This window comes from Struthio camelus, chromosome 21 (assembly GCF_040807025.1).
Source record: "Struthio camelus isolate bStrCam1 chromosome 21, bStrCam1.hap1, whole genome shotgun sequence".
NCBI classification, from domain to species: Eukaryota; Metazoa; Chordata; class Aves; order Struthioniformes; family Struthionidae; genus Struthio; species Struthio camelus.
In genome coordinates, this window is record NC_090962.1 from 1534392 (window position 1) to 1550723 (window position 16332).

A 16332-nucleotide genomic window follows, 5' to 3' on the forward strand; every position below is an offset into this window, starting at 1 on the left:
AGGCCAAATCACTCATGGCAAACTACACTCTCATTTGCTCAAGTGTGCATTTCTGCATACCAGCAAAGTGGGTATTAGTTATGCTCTTTGTACTTCCCCATCGTTCTTACTACTGTGGTACTGGGTGTACTCTGCTATATCTGCCACTTTTTACATTAGTTTTTATTTTCCCATCAAACAAGAAACTATTTCCAAATACTCTGTATGCTAAGGCACATATGAAGAAGAGTGGATGGGATTAGATTTGTATTTGTACAGACAGGGGAGCTAAGAAAGGACACAGGAGGCACTGATTAACATTTCTGGCTTGCAAAATATTTAGCTTTTCTCAGTAGAAATCCTGATGGAGCTGGAATAAAGCAGCCTGGGCTCCAGAACGTGAGGTTAAGTATTCTGCTTTTCTGGTTGGCTTTGTGATGGGCACAAGGTTTTGAGAGTAGAAACAGAATTTTCATCTTGTCTGAGTGTCCTGCGAAGATGAGACACGGGTTCAGAGGCCAGCATTTTACTTGCTTCATCAATGTGACTTGATTAATAGCTCTTGTCTTGCTTTGGGTGGCATCAAGCTGGCCTGTTTGGAGTCCTCCTCTTTGAAGTATCTGTTAAATAAACAGCTACACAATAACATCAGCAGGATGCTTTGTGTGGAGAGGTAGAAACTACTGGGATACTGTGTTTTAAGGTAGGACATTTTTCAAAGAAAAACTTAATCTCAACAACCTGAGGACTTCCCAGCCCCCTCCCTTCTCTGAGAGAGAGGGATGTTAAAGCTCTGGGAGACCTTGCTGCTGATCCTGACCCGAGCTGGTTAAAGTTATGTTGATTCATTCACACTGTAAGTATGGAAGATGGGAAATACCACTTCAAGAACGAGAAGCAAAAAAAGGAATTTCTTTCATGCCAGGTTGTTGATTGATTTGGCTAATGACTGAGATCTTACAATAAGTGTAAACGTTCTCTGCCAACACTGTGAAGAGATATAAGAACTTCTTGAAATGTTTGGCTGTCCAGAGGCTGACAAATTTGTCAGATGCAGTGACAAGTTGAGAAGATCACATGCGACTCTCCTGTGTTACAGGATCTTTCCATTACTTCCTGCTGTCTGCCACTGAACTAGTGCTAGCAAAACCCACCATAGGGCTGAAGTAGAGAGTGTGTGTGTGTGTGTGTGTGTGTGTGTGTGGAGGGGGGGGGTTTACACACGATGGTGGTTCAGAACTAACCTGGCAGCCTATAGAACAATGTTGATTTAATCTTACCCGTGAAACAGTCAAAGCAGTTGCAGCCGCTGTGTTTGGCTCTCCAATCTATTTTCACTCCTGAGCTAAAGGGATTATATTTAGAAACAAAATCCTCCTTTGGATTTATTCAGTCCTGGGCTTCTTTGCTAATACCACCAGTAGAGGAGCCAATTAGCTCTTCTGATGTGCCCATCTGGGAACTGTCTGACAAACTCACTTGATACCGGCCCTTAGAGCCTGGATGGTTCCAGCTTTCATCTTTATTTACTTGGTTGGAATTCGAGCTAGTGATCTAGAGTTGCAAGCAACTATATTTTATACAATACTAATTCTCATATGATTTACCCTTATCAATACTATACAGCTGGTTTAGGTGCTTATAGAGTGTCATTGTTTTACTGAGTATAGGATGGTCATACTTGTAACCGAGAGCCTCTCAAGTATTTCTATGTTTTTAATTTTGTCTTTACTGGAAGAGCTGTCTGTGGTACAGTGGTTTGAATATATTATGTGTTTGTTTTTTTATGAGAAAAAAGCAGATTTTCTTTTTTACAACTGTTTTTGAGCTATGGCAAATTCTAGAGTGCTTGAGTTCCGTTTGAGCAACGTCTCTTTGAGGTACCTTTACGTGATGTTATATGATAATGTTAGGGACTTGAAAGATGTGGCAGCGCCTGTTCTAGGTCCGTTGGCCACCATCAATTCAGGCTTAAGTCATCTGATGCTAAGAAAATTCCTAAAGCTCTTGGGAAGGAGTTTGTTTTTGCAGTGGTATTAAACCAATTTCTCAGTAACATCCTCATCCTGGCCTATAACATTAACACCAGCTTTGCTCCTAACCTGAAATTTCACCTTCAATCTTCTGTTGTCGTAAGAGGTTTCACAGGAAAACAGAAGCCTTGCACGTAGTTTTTCCTACCTAACCCTTGGGAGATTTGGAGTGAGTGGGGAAATACTGTGAATGAACTAAGCTGAGAATCTTTTTTTCCTAACTAACAACACCTAAAAGCAGCGTTTTGGTGCAAGCTTCTTGTCTCAGGCCCTTCTGGGGTCAGTGGAGTACCTTCAAAAGTGATTCCTCTAGCCTCCTATTTTGGGCATCTACCTTAGAAGGAAGTGCCTCTCCCCAGTGATTATAAAGGGAAACTAACTGCCCTTTAGGGTGAAACATGTAACATTTGTGTAACTGAAGTCAGAAGAGGCCAGCCCCACCGAAAGTATTAAAAGCGTTATCAAAGTAGAGGTCTGCGTTGCTCACCTATTTCTTGGAATTTCGCCAGAACCTATACATTTTGGACTGAAACAATGGCATTTTTACATGCTCCCAAACTACTATCTGTTGCCTCAGACGGGATTTTTGAGATGATTTGCCACAGCAAGCGTCCCTCACGGGAGGGAGAAGTAGGCGAAAGATGGGACTCTGGAGATAGGACCTGTTAAAGGCAAAGCCATTGGGTGCTCTTTTGTTACGCAGAGAGAAGATTGCAAATCTTCTTGCACTGTTCATCTTCACTGGCAGCCGTGTTCTGTGCACAACAGCAGGCGTTGGACTAGCACCGTGCTGAAAGGCCACAGCCTTGAGGCTGTTGTTCTTAGTTCCCCTTCTGGGCAGTACCTCTTGAGTTTTTCTCAATTGCTTTTTCTCTGTTTGGCTGTTTTTCCTTAACTGCAGAATTCTTTTTAAAATGTCAAAGAAAACTGGTTCAGGGTTTGGGTAATTTGGGGTGAAGATTCAAGCGTTCGTATTTACCTAAGGTAGCTGACCCGTCTTTGTGCTCAGATGAATTAACTTCAGCAGTTACCACGCTGTCGAATTGGGAAGTACCACACTGCTGGTTGTAATTTGTTTGGGTTCTTACAAGAATTTATTAATGCAAAGACTGAATCCGAATGAAATCCCATTAGAGTTACAGGTTCTGTCCAGTTCAGTCACTGTTTAAAGGATCCTTTTGATGCTAATGGTCTTATAGCTAAGTCCACAGGAAGCAGTAATGATTTGTTGCCGATCGTAATGTGTTACCATATTCAAACCAACTCTTAGTACTTAATCAGCTGAAGTAAATTAGGTGACAAGGAAGCTCAAACTGGCTCAAACCTGGCCAAGCATAACTCATTACATAAGCAGAATTCAGCTGGTGTTCGAGCCTGGTGTACTTTTGCTACATGTGTTATACCACAGAGCAGTTGGGAAAAGGCTGAGCCTCTTGTGATTTTTTTTAGCGGTGTAAGAAGATATGAGATTGAACGAGTTTGGCACAAAATTTGTTGAGCATCAGTGTCTATGATAGCATTCGTATCCTGCAGGGCCAGAAGCGAGCACGCTTTGTAGCAACTTAGCGTGTGCCCGCATATAAAGAATTTCCAGGTCGTGGAGTCAGTTGGAAGGTCCTTTTGGTGGGAGATTAAGGAGTCAATGAGTCACCTGGAGAACTGCTCTCCTTGTGATTTGTGGGCATTCCAGGCAAAAATACTTTAGTATAGACAATGGCTTAATAACGTTGCTGAATTGAGGAAGTCAGTCTAAAACATTTTTCATAGCTCTGTGGCAACAGTCATTCATTTTTTCTTGTCAACGCTATTAAAAAACATTTTCAGAAAAAGTGTCAACACTAGCCATTTAATGGCTTAAATGTCACTGTTCAGAGGGAGCATTCCCAAGGAACTGATCTGGGCCAGCAGTGAAAATTCAGAGTGCCTGGTAATGCGTTATTTTTAAATGCGTGAAGTATTTAATATATCAGAAAGTGGCTTCTAGCAGGATGGCAGCATACAACTGTGCAGAGGAGTCTTGCAAAGCAAGACCAAAAATGAAGTGGGGCGTTCGATTCATCACAGGACCCGGAGAATGCAGGTATAATTGCCGTTTCATTTCAGTAGTGTCACTGCTACCATTCCTCGGAGGTCTCCAGTCCCCACAGTACGAGCTCTCCTCTTCCTTCCCTCCTCTCCCCTGGTTCCCCTTCTCCCCAGTGGCAGCAGGTTAGAGCTCAGAGGCTGCTGCACAAATGGTAAAAGTGTAGCTCGTTTGCTGAAGCTTTCCCCGTTCGCCTTTTCTGTGTAGGACTTGAGAAGACCCACCAGGGAAGGAAGGAAAGGTCAACGTCAGAACCGCAGTGTGATGCGCTGTAGCACCAGTCTGTACTGATTGTACTTATGCAGACCATTTCTCAAAACTTGCAGCGTTGTTTAGGCAGTTCCTTGTTTTTCTACAGAGTAACTGACAGAGTTTTAAACTCAAAATATAATGAGAAGCATGTGGAATGTTACAATGGGTGAATATTAAGATGAGCTGAAGTGGTCCATGAAATGTTAGGAAGTTGCTCATGTTTGGAACAATCTGCTAATGGGTCTGGGGACCACAGTCCACCTTCCTTTGGAACCTGCGGCAGCCATAGCCTTAAATTATTTTCTTCCTGGATTCAGCTTCTCTTGGTGTTTCAAAATTCTTCATGGAGTGCTATTCGTTACAGTCTAAACCACAGATTTTAATTTGGAAATTTACTGCAGCCAAATAATACTTCTACAATGTCTCAAAGTTAGCAGGCCACCGCTCTTTACCCCCCTCCCCGTCTCAAGCCTGCAAACACATTGCTTCAAAACATTCCAGAAAGTGAATGGAGGCTTTTGAGCTTGCTGCTGGAAAATCCAACAAGCCATCCTTACTTCTTGTTTAATGGAAAAGGTAAAATAAAATTCTAGGCTCCATAATATGGAGGTTGGTAACATTGTTACTTTCTTTGGAGTTTTCAGAGTGGCTGTTCCTAATTTGAGTTTAATTTGGTTGATTAAGAAATTCTTTTTAAGAAAAGCAAAGTTATTTTGCTTGTTGCAGGTTCGTCAGTTGTTGGCTATCTCAGGGAGGTGTGATGATAACACCAGACACTCAGGGAGAAATGTTACTGATTTGGTATAAGACAGAAGCAGCCCACCACACGGGAGTCCCCGGGTGGATGGGCTGCTCATTATGGGATGGCATAGCCAAAGTGGAGCTCTCTTTTGGATATCAGTTACAGACTCGCAGGGCTCTTGCTTTCTCATGGAGGAACTTGATTTTACCACTTTGTGAACACAAACTAGTGTTTTGACCCAGACTGTCCACTCACACAAGACACTGGCTGGAGAAGGGCTGCGTATGGGCGACGGGCGTTTTGTTTCCCACTGTCCTGTGCGAGCTTCCCGGCCAGCTCTGTGCTTTCGTCTCCCTAGGGCTGCACTCGCCACCTCCCTGGCGGATGAAGGGACCGGTGTTAGGGGAGCTCTCAGGTACGTGCTGGCAGTGAGTGCAGTGGAAAAGTCTAGCACGCCAGGGCAGTTTTTAACAGTCCCTAAGGATGGAAGGGAATTCTCCTTCCTGGAAGTCTGGTGGAACCTGCTTGCCAGACATATTTTGGGCATGTGTAATTTTATTAAGGTTCTGCTTGAGTTTTGGCTGAGCCTCCAGAGTCTGGGCAGGCAGATGCAGCAGCAGGCCCTGTGCTTGCCGGAGGCTCGCTCCGTTCTGCCCTTGCGCCCCGAGTCCTTGGGGAGCAGCTGCTGGCAGGACAAATCCAGCTGGGCTGGCACTGTTTTGGTACCCTTGTGTTTTGCTCTCTGGGAATTTTGCCCCACAGTGACTAGCAGCATCTAAGGTGGCTTTTCCAAAATGTACCGTTCGTTTAGAGCCCACCCCTCATGCCTCATCCCAGCTCACTTATTCTCCTTCTTCTTATTAATGCAAGCAATTATAGGTGCCCCGCTCGGGCCAACCCCAGCTTTGCAATAATGCCCGGGGGCTGTCAGCCAGGAATTGTGGGGCTTTCTCCCAGTTTGTGTGGCTTTTCTGAGGCGTGTGATGTCACGCACAGATTTTGGCTTCGGACAGTGAGAAGGCAGCGCGAGGGAGGGAGGCAGCGTGTGCTGCGCGGAGGGGAGGAAGCAGCTTTCCTGGGCTGGGCCTTTACCTGCAGGGGGCGGGCGGCTCCGCGGGGCCGCCCTGCGCGTCCCGTGCGCGGGCTGCCCTGCGCGTGTCCCGCCCGCGGGCTGCTCTGCGCGTGTCCTGCCCGCGGGGCCGCCCTGCGCGTGTCCCGCCCGCGGGCTGCTCTGCGCGTGTCCCGCCCGCGGGCTGCTCTGCGCGTGTCCTGCCCGCGGGGCCGCCCTGCGCGCGTCCCGCCCGCGGGCTGCTCTGCGCGCGTCCCGCCCGCGGGGCCGCCCTGCGCGTGTCCCGCCCGCGGGCTGCTCTGCGCGTGTCCTGCCCGCGGGGCCGCCCTGCGCGTGTCCCGCCCGCGGGCTGCCCTGCGCGTGTCCCGCCCGCGGGCTGCTCTGCGCGTGTCCCGCCCGCGGGGCCGCCCTGCGCGTGTCCCGCCCGCGGGCTGCTCTGCGCGCGTCCTGCCCGCGGGGCCGCCCTGCGCGTGTCCCGCCCGCGGGGCCGCCCTGCGTGTCCTGCGCTCCTGGCGCGCGGCTGCGGCTTGCCGGCGGTGCCTCGCCAGTTTGCTGCGGCACCCTGCTTTTAGGGGGGCTCCAGTGTTTCTCCTTGTGTCGCTTTGCGCCATGGGACCGGAGCAGAGGCACTTTTGGATGCTGCTGTGCTGCTTTGGCTTTTTGGGCGGCATCCCAGGTGCTGCCGGCAACCACTACCGCTACCTCTGGAGAAACTGTTATCCCTGCTACTTGGGGCGCGCGGGATATGGAGTTGGCCACCCTGGGATGAGGCCAGGTACGTAGCCCGGCACAGTTCCCCTCCAGGGGTCTCGTCGCGGGGCCTCGGCAGTTTCGGGAGTGTGTTGGAGGCAGGTAACGGGGGCACCAGGTGGGCGTCCTGGGCCGGCAGCAACTGAAGGCACAAACCAGTGACCTCAGTGTTCGTGTGACGTGTGGCTGTGTGCATGCATTGTCAGTTTGGGTTATTGTAGGCACAGGCTGCCTTTGGCAGATTTATTTTTCTGAAAAGTCGTTCTTGACAGAGAGGGGAGATTTACAGCGCTTCTTTCCGTCAGCTGCTGTGCAGCTATGTGACTTTGTTTAGCGGGATGGAAAGATAGCTGCTGCGCAATATGCGTTTTAAGAATAACGGTACATATTTTATTAGGGTTTGTTGATTTGTTTTTTTCCCCAAATTCAAAGGGTCTCACCCTGGTCCAGGGCAATAAATGAAAGATGATACGCTTTTATCGTGGAACAAAATCTGGCTTGCTCTCGGGGATTATGTGAGTTTGTCTGAGTTGTACTGTATAGCGGAGCCTTGTGAAGGGTAGAGCTCTGTGTTATTCAGTGTCGTTTGATGTAAAGGGGAATCCTCTGACAGCAGAGGCTAGAATCGGGAGCGAGGGAGCATAGGGACTGTAGCCGCTGTGTGCAGTGACAAGAGCCGTATTCTGCAGCATCTCGCAGCTCACCTGTCTGCACTGAAACGGGCAGAGTTACTAGTGTCTGTTCGAAAGAAATTCTCAGCAGCTGCATCGCATGCCTGTTGCTGTGTGGATAGTTCCTGGCCAACTGGAGTTTCCCACCCAGAAGGTGGAGGCGATGGAGTTGTTTTACACTCTGTGGTTGCCTACGTTCAGAAGCTTCTGCGGAGGGTAGCTCAGCGTTTTATCGACTGTCCTCTGTGTCTGGATATCAAAAGCGTTAACAGGCTGTGTCTGCTAACAGTGGATGGAGATTAAAGCACAGAAGGTAAAAAGATCAGAACTAGTTACCAGAAGGAAAGAGATCAACTTCCATGTTTCCATTTCCTAACCAGTAGGGAGCAAAATAGCCAGTTCTCCCCTGTCATCAACAGGCTCACTTTTAATGGATTATTATGGGACTTATATTTCGTGCTGTACTGGGTAAAGCACTGCAAAGAGAAAGTAAATACACTTTTACTGGTTTCCAATATCTTGTGCTAAACATTTTTGTGTGCACTGGCTTATGCCTGATGGTCAATGGGCAACTATGTGTCGAGTGTAAATTCTGTGAGTACACACGCTCCTATGTCTTCCTCATTGTGTCTTCAGTTGACTTATCAGATTATAAAGATTGAGGTTATCTGAAAATTCAGAAAATAATGGAGAATATATGAAGTCCACAGTCCACCAGAGACTTTGGATGTTTGTGAGTAACGTAGATCTCCAGGAATGCATTATCTCATCAGAAGATAATCCTAACAGATAAAGGCCCCAAGCAGTTGATTATAAAGGTGATGCTAGTATATTTGTGAGATGTGACAGACCTTTGGAAAGGGGTGAGTACTCTTCCGTTATTTATAGACCAGATGTTTGTCTCAAACTTGGATCACATTTGATGTCTCCATCCACTCCATTAGCTCTTGCAGTTTCTCCAAGACAAGCTCCTGAGATCAAGCGTTGTCCTGGAGTGTAAACCTCTGGCCTTCACTTTCCTGCTGCATGATTCACCTGTTCCTCATTCTGTTTACCTCAGTTCCACAGATATGTGGCTGCATCCACATTGGTGGGTCTATCCTGACTTTCTTGTGAGATATCTGTCAGTCTGGCAGGGCAGAGGTATTTTTCTAATGCCAGAAAAGAATGTTTTTTTAAAGCAGGCAGCAAGAAACCCTTGATCTCGGCCTTTTGGCTGTTCTTCCTAGGATAAAGTTCTCCCAACCTGGAAAAAAAGAAAGTAATGTATCTACTGAAAAATGTGTAATCTCTAAGTCCTCTTTCCCAGGAGCCTTTTTTGATCTTGAGAAAAGAGTCAGTAAAATGCCCAGACATTTGCAGGACAGAATCTGGTAGCTAAGCTGAGTATTCCTTTCTTCCAGGAAAGTATGTTTAATATTCATGCATAGTTTACAAAGAGGTAGGTGCAGATTACAAAATAAAATAAAAAAAACCCTCAACCCACTACAGTCTTCAAGCCCACCCAAAAACAACAAAACCAAAAAATATCCTTCTCTCTCCACATCTCTGAAAATAACTGAGTTTTTGACATGTTGCAGCATGAAACGCCTTTCCTCTGAATGGTGAAAAAAATTTGATAAAATCACCAGACGGAGGGGTGATGTTTGACTTAGGTAACCATCTTGCTTCTCTTTTCTGGCAGAGTGTACCAGGTATATGGCTATGTTTACCAATGTGCTGTTAACTTCCATAGCACAGTACAGGACTAAGCTGACATTCTCTATGTGCAGGTATCTTTTCTCTACAAAATGACACGATACAGGGAAGAGTGGGATGAAATTGAGTTGAGAAAAGAGGTCTGAGAAGATGAATGTAGCAGCAGGTCAAGAGCAGGCTGCCTTGCTGTTCTGTTCTGCGTAATACTTAATTTTCAGCACTGTCAGGAGACTGACTTGTGAGCAAGGCTCACAAATGAGCTGAGTGACTCTCCCAACTTGCTTGAAGGAAAAGCAAAGGTGGGCTAAGGGCAGACCGAGTGACTTTGAAGCAAAAGAGCTCCCCGTTATAGCTTCATTTCTTCAGATTACGGTGAAATCCATGCATCTGCTCCTGAAGGGTCCTTGGAAACTTCTGCTATAGTTGAGGAGAGCACAGGTAGCACGTGAAGATTGGAGCTAAAGAGACCTCGCATCTGTCTAGAAAAGCCTACAGTGGAAGGAAAGTCAGCCCAGAACAACTCTGTTGAGCTCTTTAGGATCTTTGAAAGGCTTTCTCAAGTGGCTGCTTTAAACAAGGTGAAGTCTGAGGCTGTGGAGACATTTGAGCATCCAAAATTACCTTTCTTCTTTACTCACATGAATCATTTGGATTCCAAACCAAGATCGGCTTGAGGCAGTTGCCATTCTGCCTCACCCTTGTCCTGGAGGAGGAAAAGGTTTCGGGGTTAGCGGAGAGGGGATAAGACATTGCTCTCTCCTCTGTGTGATCCTTGCACTGTTGGGAGTCCTTTCTGCATGTTCTAAGATGGATGCGTGGAATAACAGGGCCTCTAATGTCTCTGGTTTATTTGTGCTAGGGACTATAAAATACAACCAAGTGAGAGAGAATGCCTGTTTGGGTTTTTTTTTTCTGCTCCCTTCTAACAGATATTGGCACCGCTCTGTCCCTGGGTGGTTTCTAGGTGGTGTCTGTAGTGAGGGACGGTTGCAGTGAGACACTGTTAACGCTGTGGTCTTCTAGCCGCTAGCAGTCTGGTTCGGTTGTCCAGCACGCCGCTTTGTCGATTCTGTCTCCTTTCAGTCTCATCGTTTCTTAAAATTGCTGAGCTGGCTTTAACAAACTGGTACTGAAAAGATAAAGTAGCTAAATCCCACACATGCTCATCCTGATGGATTTTAATTAACCTCTTCCCTGCAGCCCTGCTCTGTAATCCAGGCTAATTGCCACAGGGATTACAACATGGCACTTGCTATTTAGCCAGATAGAGCAAACCGTAGAAGCATATCTACTGCCTGTGCTTACAGCTGGGATTCGTCTGCTCCTCCCTAGCCTTTCATAGGAGATAAACTGCCTCTGTACAAAGTTGAGCAATTTCCAGGGCTGCTGTTGCCACTTTCTTTCCTCTGGTCCTCTCTGACACAGAGTTCTTGTTTAAGATAAATCTTAGTATTTCTTCAAGAAGGACCTGTGCACAGTCAGAGAGTGCACTTAATCAGAGCTATCTCCTCACACCCTCCCCTTCTTTTTGTCTTGTGTTTTTTCTTCCCTACATTAGATTACTGCCTTACCCCTGTTGGCCCAAGCAGCTGGGCAGAGTTTGAGGTCTGATGAATTGTTTCTGTTAGGAGAAGAAACTGATGAGAGCATCCTCTCTGCCTCTCATGAACCCCGTACCCTTGAAGATAACGTCTGGAAATCCTGTTTTCCTACGCACTGCCGGAATGAAGCAGCAGGGGAGTTTCCTGCCCAATATTCCAAGTCCCACTTTTCAGCCGGTGTGTGGCCCCAAGGCCTCCCATTTCTCCTCGGTTCTCATTGCTAATGTTTTTTGTGTCTGCCCCGGCGGAGTCTCTGACGGTGCTTGTTCCCCTGCCCACGCAGTGCCACCCAATTGCCCTGCCTGCTGCTGACCGTCAGCTTACAGCGAAATGCCCGTGTCCAGCCCGCTCTACTGCTCTCCAGCCTGCGTAACTCTGTTTTGCTCTGGGCCCACTACCCTTCTCTGAAGAGATGCCTGTTTGCTTCTAGTTTCCCATCTGCTGGCATATCAATTTCAACTGGATTTTGTCAACTGACCGATAGAAAAATAACCTGTGCGCATCCGAGATTGCATCTTGTGAAATGTGGCATATATTTTCAGGTCCTTGTACTGCCAGAATGTGTCACAGTGCAGCGTGATGTCTGCTTCTGCAGATGATCTTTCCTTGACCTTGAAGACAGTTCCCATGCTGCAAGGAGCACAATTTATATCCCTGGGCTAATCACTAGGTGGCGAGGCCTTCTCACCCCTTAGCAGGTCACGTCCTTGTGGGCACTGACCTGGCTGTCCCTCTCGCCTGGACCTAAGGCCAAGGAGTCGCACGCTGCTTCCATCCTACACTCCACCTGGATGGAGCTCTTCCTGTTTCCTCCCCTGCTTACTGCGTTATCTGTCCCAGAGTTCGGAGTGCAGTCTCAGTTGCAAGGAGAATATTAGCGGTAGGTGTGCAGCAGAGGACAGGACAAGGCCATCACAGCGTCGGAAGCGTCACTGACCGTTCTCAGGCTCCGGCACGGAGCTGGAACAATTGCAGATTCCCCCGGGCAATCCAGTGCTGTCGTTGCGGAAGAATGATCCTCTGTCAAGTCTGGTGCTGCATGTGTACCTGTAAAACTGACCTTGAAGACACCTGTATAGTAGTTGCTTCTTTTTAGCTGTGTATTTAAAGTGAAAATAGAAAAAGTCCTGCTGTTTCACAGAACTACGAGAACAGCTTTCTGCTGTCCCATGCTGTGAGTGTTCATGAACCTGCAGCAGTTACAGTTCATGACTTCACAGTCTGAGGACCAAAAGCAACTGGTGCCCATCAGAAAATATGAATTCTTCATCTGTGGCAGCAGCCCTCTAGTAGGTAGAACATCAGCCCAGAAGACATCTCTTTTCTCTCTGCTTTCATACATGTGTATGAATAAAGACACACCTATAGGATTTCTTAGGGGACAACATTATTACCTTCCCGTCAAGGGTGTGAGGGATTGGAGGTTTTCTTTTCGTCATGCCGTCATGTAGTATATGTCCAAAATGTCTCTGTTACTGCAGAAGGAGATAAGAGAGACTCCAGAAGGAAAAAGGGGACATGATTGGTGATGTGAGAAGTATGCAGCCGTGGTGGTGGCGTGCATTTCTGCAGCTGAACCAGAGACAGGGCTGGGAGGAGGGACTGGCTGCTTTCCAAGGCAAAGGTGGGAAGCAGGAGAGAGATGGGAGGCTAGGGACAGCTGTGTATTTACAAAGATTTAAAGTGTGAAAAATACAAAGGGAGAAGGAGAGAGATTTAGAGAGGAGAGATATAATTACAGCTTGGGAGTAATGAAAGTAAGAAGTTTTTTCAGCACATCACTAACTTTTTCTGATAGTGAAATCTCTATGGTTTTAGATTAGACTTGAAGGGAAGCAGTAGAGTAGTCATTTAAATTCAGACTAAATACAATTGTTATTCTATATAAAATCTTCTCAAACCCCAGTTTTCTTGTTCTTGATCTAATTCAGAATAGAAAATGTTGGTCCACATCGAAATGAAGGGATGTTATTTCATGCAGAATAAAAATTCCAGTGTGCTTTTTGGAAAAAGAACAGTGATTTTTTTTTTTATAGCAGCTTTTTCCAATGGAAAAATTGGTCTGTCAGAAAATTTCAGAGCAGCTTTACTCAAAATATCCTATTGTGATTTCCAGGAACCATAATCATTCAGAATACTGTTTGCTCATTCCTCAAGCACTTTTCTTTCTTTCAGTCTTGTACTATTTTCCTTGTCCTCCTCCTCCTCTCCGTGCGTCCTAGAGAGGCTCAGCGCGAGGAAAACTTGCTGAAACACGTTTCCACGTGCGCGCACTTTTGTTAACGAACAGCACAAATGCAGTGATTTATCGTGTGTTGTGCGCAGGTGGATGGAGGTCAGTCTGTAGGCCTGGTTTCACTGCCCGTTATTTTCTATGTGTTTAAGGCTGATGCTATCCTATGGCTAAATACAGCCAGCTCTATGCCTGTTCCTTGTGTCACTAGGTAACTCCTCAGAGCTGTCTGTAGACATCTCTACATGTTTCTATAGGCACCTCTGTATCTCTGCTGGAATTGCAAGTATTAACTGTGGCCCAGGTCTCCTCTGCTGGAGGGCTGTGGCGAGTTTCCAGTGAACTCTGAGCAGCGCACGAGTCGCGCACGAGTCGTTCAGCGCAGCGGGGGCTTGGTGGGGTGCTTGGCACTATTCCAGCTGATGCGGCGCTTAGGGACTTAGCTTCTCTTCTGGACTTGAACAGCTAGTGGACTTTTCTTGGTACCACCATGCTAAAGTGAGGAGATGCTGTCCTCCTTCCAAGGAGTGGATAGTCCCCGCGCAGTTTCCAATCTGAACGTGCAAATTTAAGCTTGTGGCAGCCTGACTGGCAGCCTGACTGACCCAGCTGCATGTGTAGTGAATACATCAGGGACTTCAGGACCCTACAGAGTTTGAATTGTCTAAAGGCTTCCAGGAGGAAACTGATTTCGTTTTAGCTAGGCTGGTTTGACAGGCATCTCAGGTACATGCCACAGCATTTTCCCCCCTAAAAAGCTGGTTTGGATTTGGGTTGCTCTTTGGAGAATTTCGCTTGGAGCGTATGTTTCACCTCCAAAAATCTATTGATTTTCCTTTCTTTAAAAATTAAGTCCGTTTTAAAAAAAAAAAAAGAAAGAAAGAAAGAAAGAAAGAAAGCAAGCAAGCAAGCAAGCACCAAAGCCTTCTGGATGCCCAGGGAAGGAATTTGCAGTTTGCAGAACGAGCACAATCCTGACAGCAGAGAACTTGCTGGGGTTAGTGAAGACTACAGCTAGATTTTGCTTTGGGATTTTCAGCCGTGGTCCCTAATAGGGAGCTCTGAGGAAAGAGCTGTGTATGGCCATCACAGCAAGAGGTTAGAAGTCAAGCTTGTGGGTTCTTCTGGTCGATTTATTGGTCAGAGCAATAGCACACAGTCGAGAGTCCTGCTATGGTGTCCCGTCCGCCTCACACCAGAGCTGGACCAGAAAGGGGAGGGAGCCGTTTTCATGTGTTCTGCTCCTTAGTTTCCTAATTTTTTTAAGCAGTGAGATGCCTTCTAATGAAATTTGTTCTGAGAGAACAAATGTTTTAATTTTTTGTTTATTACTGTGTAGCTCAGAAACAAATTTGAGTCAAACAAACATTGCCCTTCCCGCTTAGCCTCCTGTTTCTTCCCTAACGCAGTCTATTTGCTTGTTGCTAACTAATTTTGTTTGGCAATTAAGCTAATTAATCTAGCATTTTAGCAACGGCTTCGGTCGAGGTCCCTTTTCTCCCTTTGCTGCGGTCTGAGGTGCAGTTTGTCTCCCGGTGAGAGCTGCTGCCCGATGATGGCTTTTGTTGCCGTGAGCTAAGGGTAAGAGAGGAAGGCAAGTGGAGCGAGGCGGGCGCTGCCCCAGGCAGACGGGCCGGGCCGCGGACGCTGCGCCGGGTGTGAGGCCCGCGCAGGTTCTTGCGCTGCTCACACGCAAAGACACGGGTAAAGGGGACGCCCTGCCGTGATTCGTTGGGGAAATGTTTCTTTATCTTGTCAGTAACAGCCATTGACGAAACTGTCCTTGGTCCGTTGCTCTGCATGGTTGGGGATTGTCCTAGTGCTTGCCTGACCTACTTGACTGCTGGCAGCGTCTGCCCTCTGGCTGCTCTCGCTGTGCAGCACAAGGCAGGCTGTCAGGGAGCCCGCCCAGCCGCGGGGCGCTGGGCAGTGCATGGGCTAGTACCGCGCTCAGGAGAGAGCTTCCCCTGTCAGCAGTAAATCCTGCGTGTTGGAAAGGAGCCAAATGTACAAGCCTGGCGCACAGAAATCCTCTTCCTGCTCTAACTGTTTTAAGCTTTTCATCGCATACTGCTTCAAAAGCTCCAGGGAGCTTGAATGAGACCTGGGAAGCTCCGATTGAATAAATTGGGTGGCTTTGGCAGATTTACTGAGGTGATGGGCGTGATAGGCCAGGCAGAATCTAGCATGCAAAAAAGTCACGTGTCGTCAGCACTGTGAGCTTGGTACTCACGGCATGATGTCTTCCGTGTTGAAAATGTGGATCTCGCTTATGGCAAATCCAAGTTTAAATCCTGTCTAACATCACAGATCACAGACTGCTGTGTCTTCAAAGAGGAGGGAGGAGTCTTAATGATTGTTATCTTCATGTATAACTACTGGTGATGGCTTTTGTGTGGCTTGAAGTATCCTAAGTAAACTCAGACCATGCATGCCTTTATCCAGAATATCTACTATGACTCCCCTGAGACCTGCTGTTTCTCAGCCATGTTCGTTGCATTGGTCAGTTGTCATCTCGGTTCTCTTACTTCATGTATTTTGAACTTTGCTTATTTCTGTGAAATTGTTTTGAAGTGCTGACTGTGGAAAAACGATGCTGGACTGATACAGCTTCATGTTTGATAACTGGCATCCTCTAGAGATTTTATCCTCAGCCACCCCTTTCACAGTCCGAGGGCTTACGCTCCCTTTTCTCTGCCTGGGTTGCCAAGACTGCAGCCCTCAGAGAAGGTCTGGCTAGTAAGCCGGCGTACAGAGCTCTGTCCTCAGCTTGTGGTTTGGAAATTAGTCCTCTATTCTGGCGTGAGCTCCTATGACAAGGTGTAATGGGATGAAATCGATGCTGTGTAACAGCAGAAAATCAGCGTGCATGCTCAAGCCGCCTTTGTGAAATGTAGAAAGCGCATGAGAATACTAACAGACCCAAAGTTACCAAAGTTTTCTTTCTATCAAAAAAGGAATTCCTGGTTGGCTCTTTTTGCTGTTATTGTGAATGTGATCTGGTTCCTCCTTCTAACTAAAGAGTTTTGATCCTTTCTGGTCTGAAAAGTAGTATGTATGTATATGTTCACACACAGACCTAGAAATAAAAATAGCAGGAATTGAGGAACTGCATAGACACATCCACATACATCTCTGTTATTTCTAATTACACCCATATGAAGGAGTCTTATGTCTCTGAAACTTGAAATTGCCTTTGACAAGCTTTTGACATGCATCTT

General features: G+C 46.8%; 1 protein-coding gene across 7 annotated transcripts in view; it reads left to right on the forward strand.

The window, feature by feature from the left end:
* The window catches only part of MEGF6 (multiple EGF like domains 6), a 147574-nt gene that overhangs the window by 77751 nt on the left and 53491 nt on the right, over positions 1–16332 (forward strand). Inside the window, exon 1 of one of the 7 annotated variants that reach the window (XM_068915705.1) lies at positions 6682–6933. The exons of the other annotated variants lie outside the window; for them this stretch is intronic. Within the exon in view, the coding sequence (XP_068771806.1) occupies positions 6768–6933 (166 nt within the window). The 5' untranslated portion in view covers positions 6682–6767. Of the gene's footprint in view, positions 1–6681; positions 6934–16332 lie in introns of those variants that run through there. 7 annotated transcript variants of the gene reach the window in all.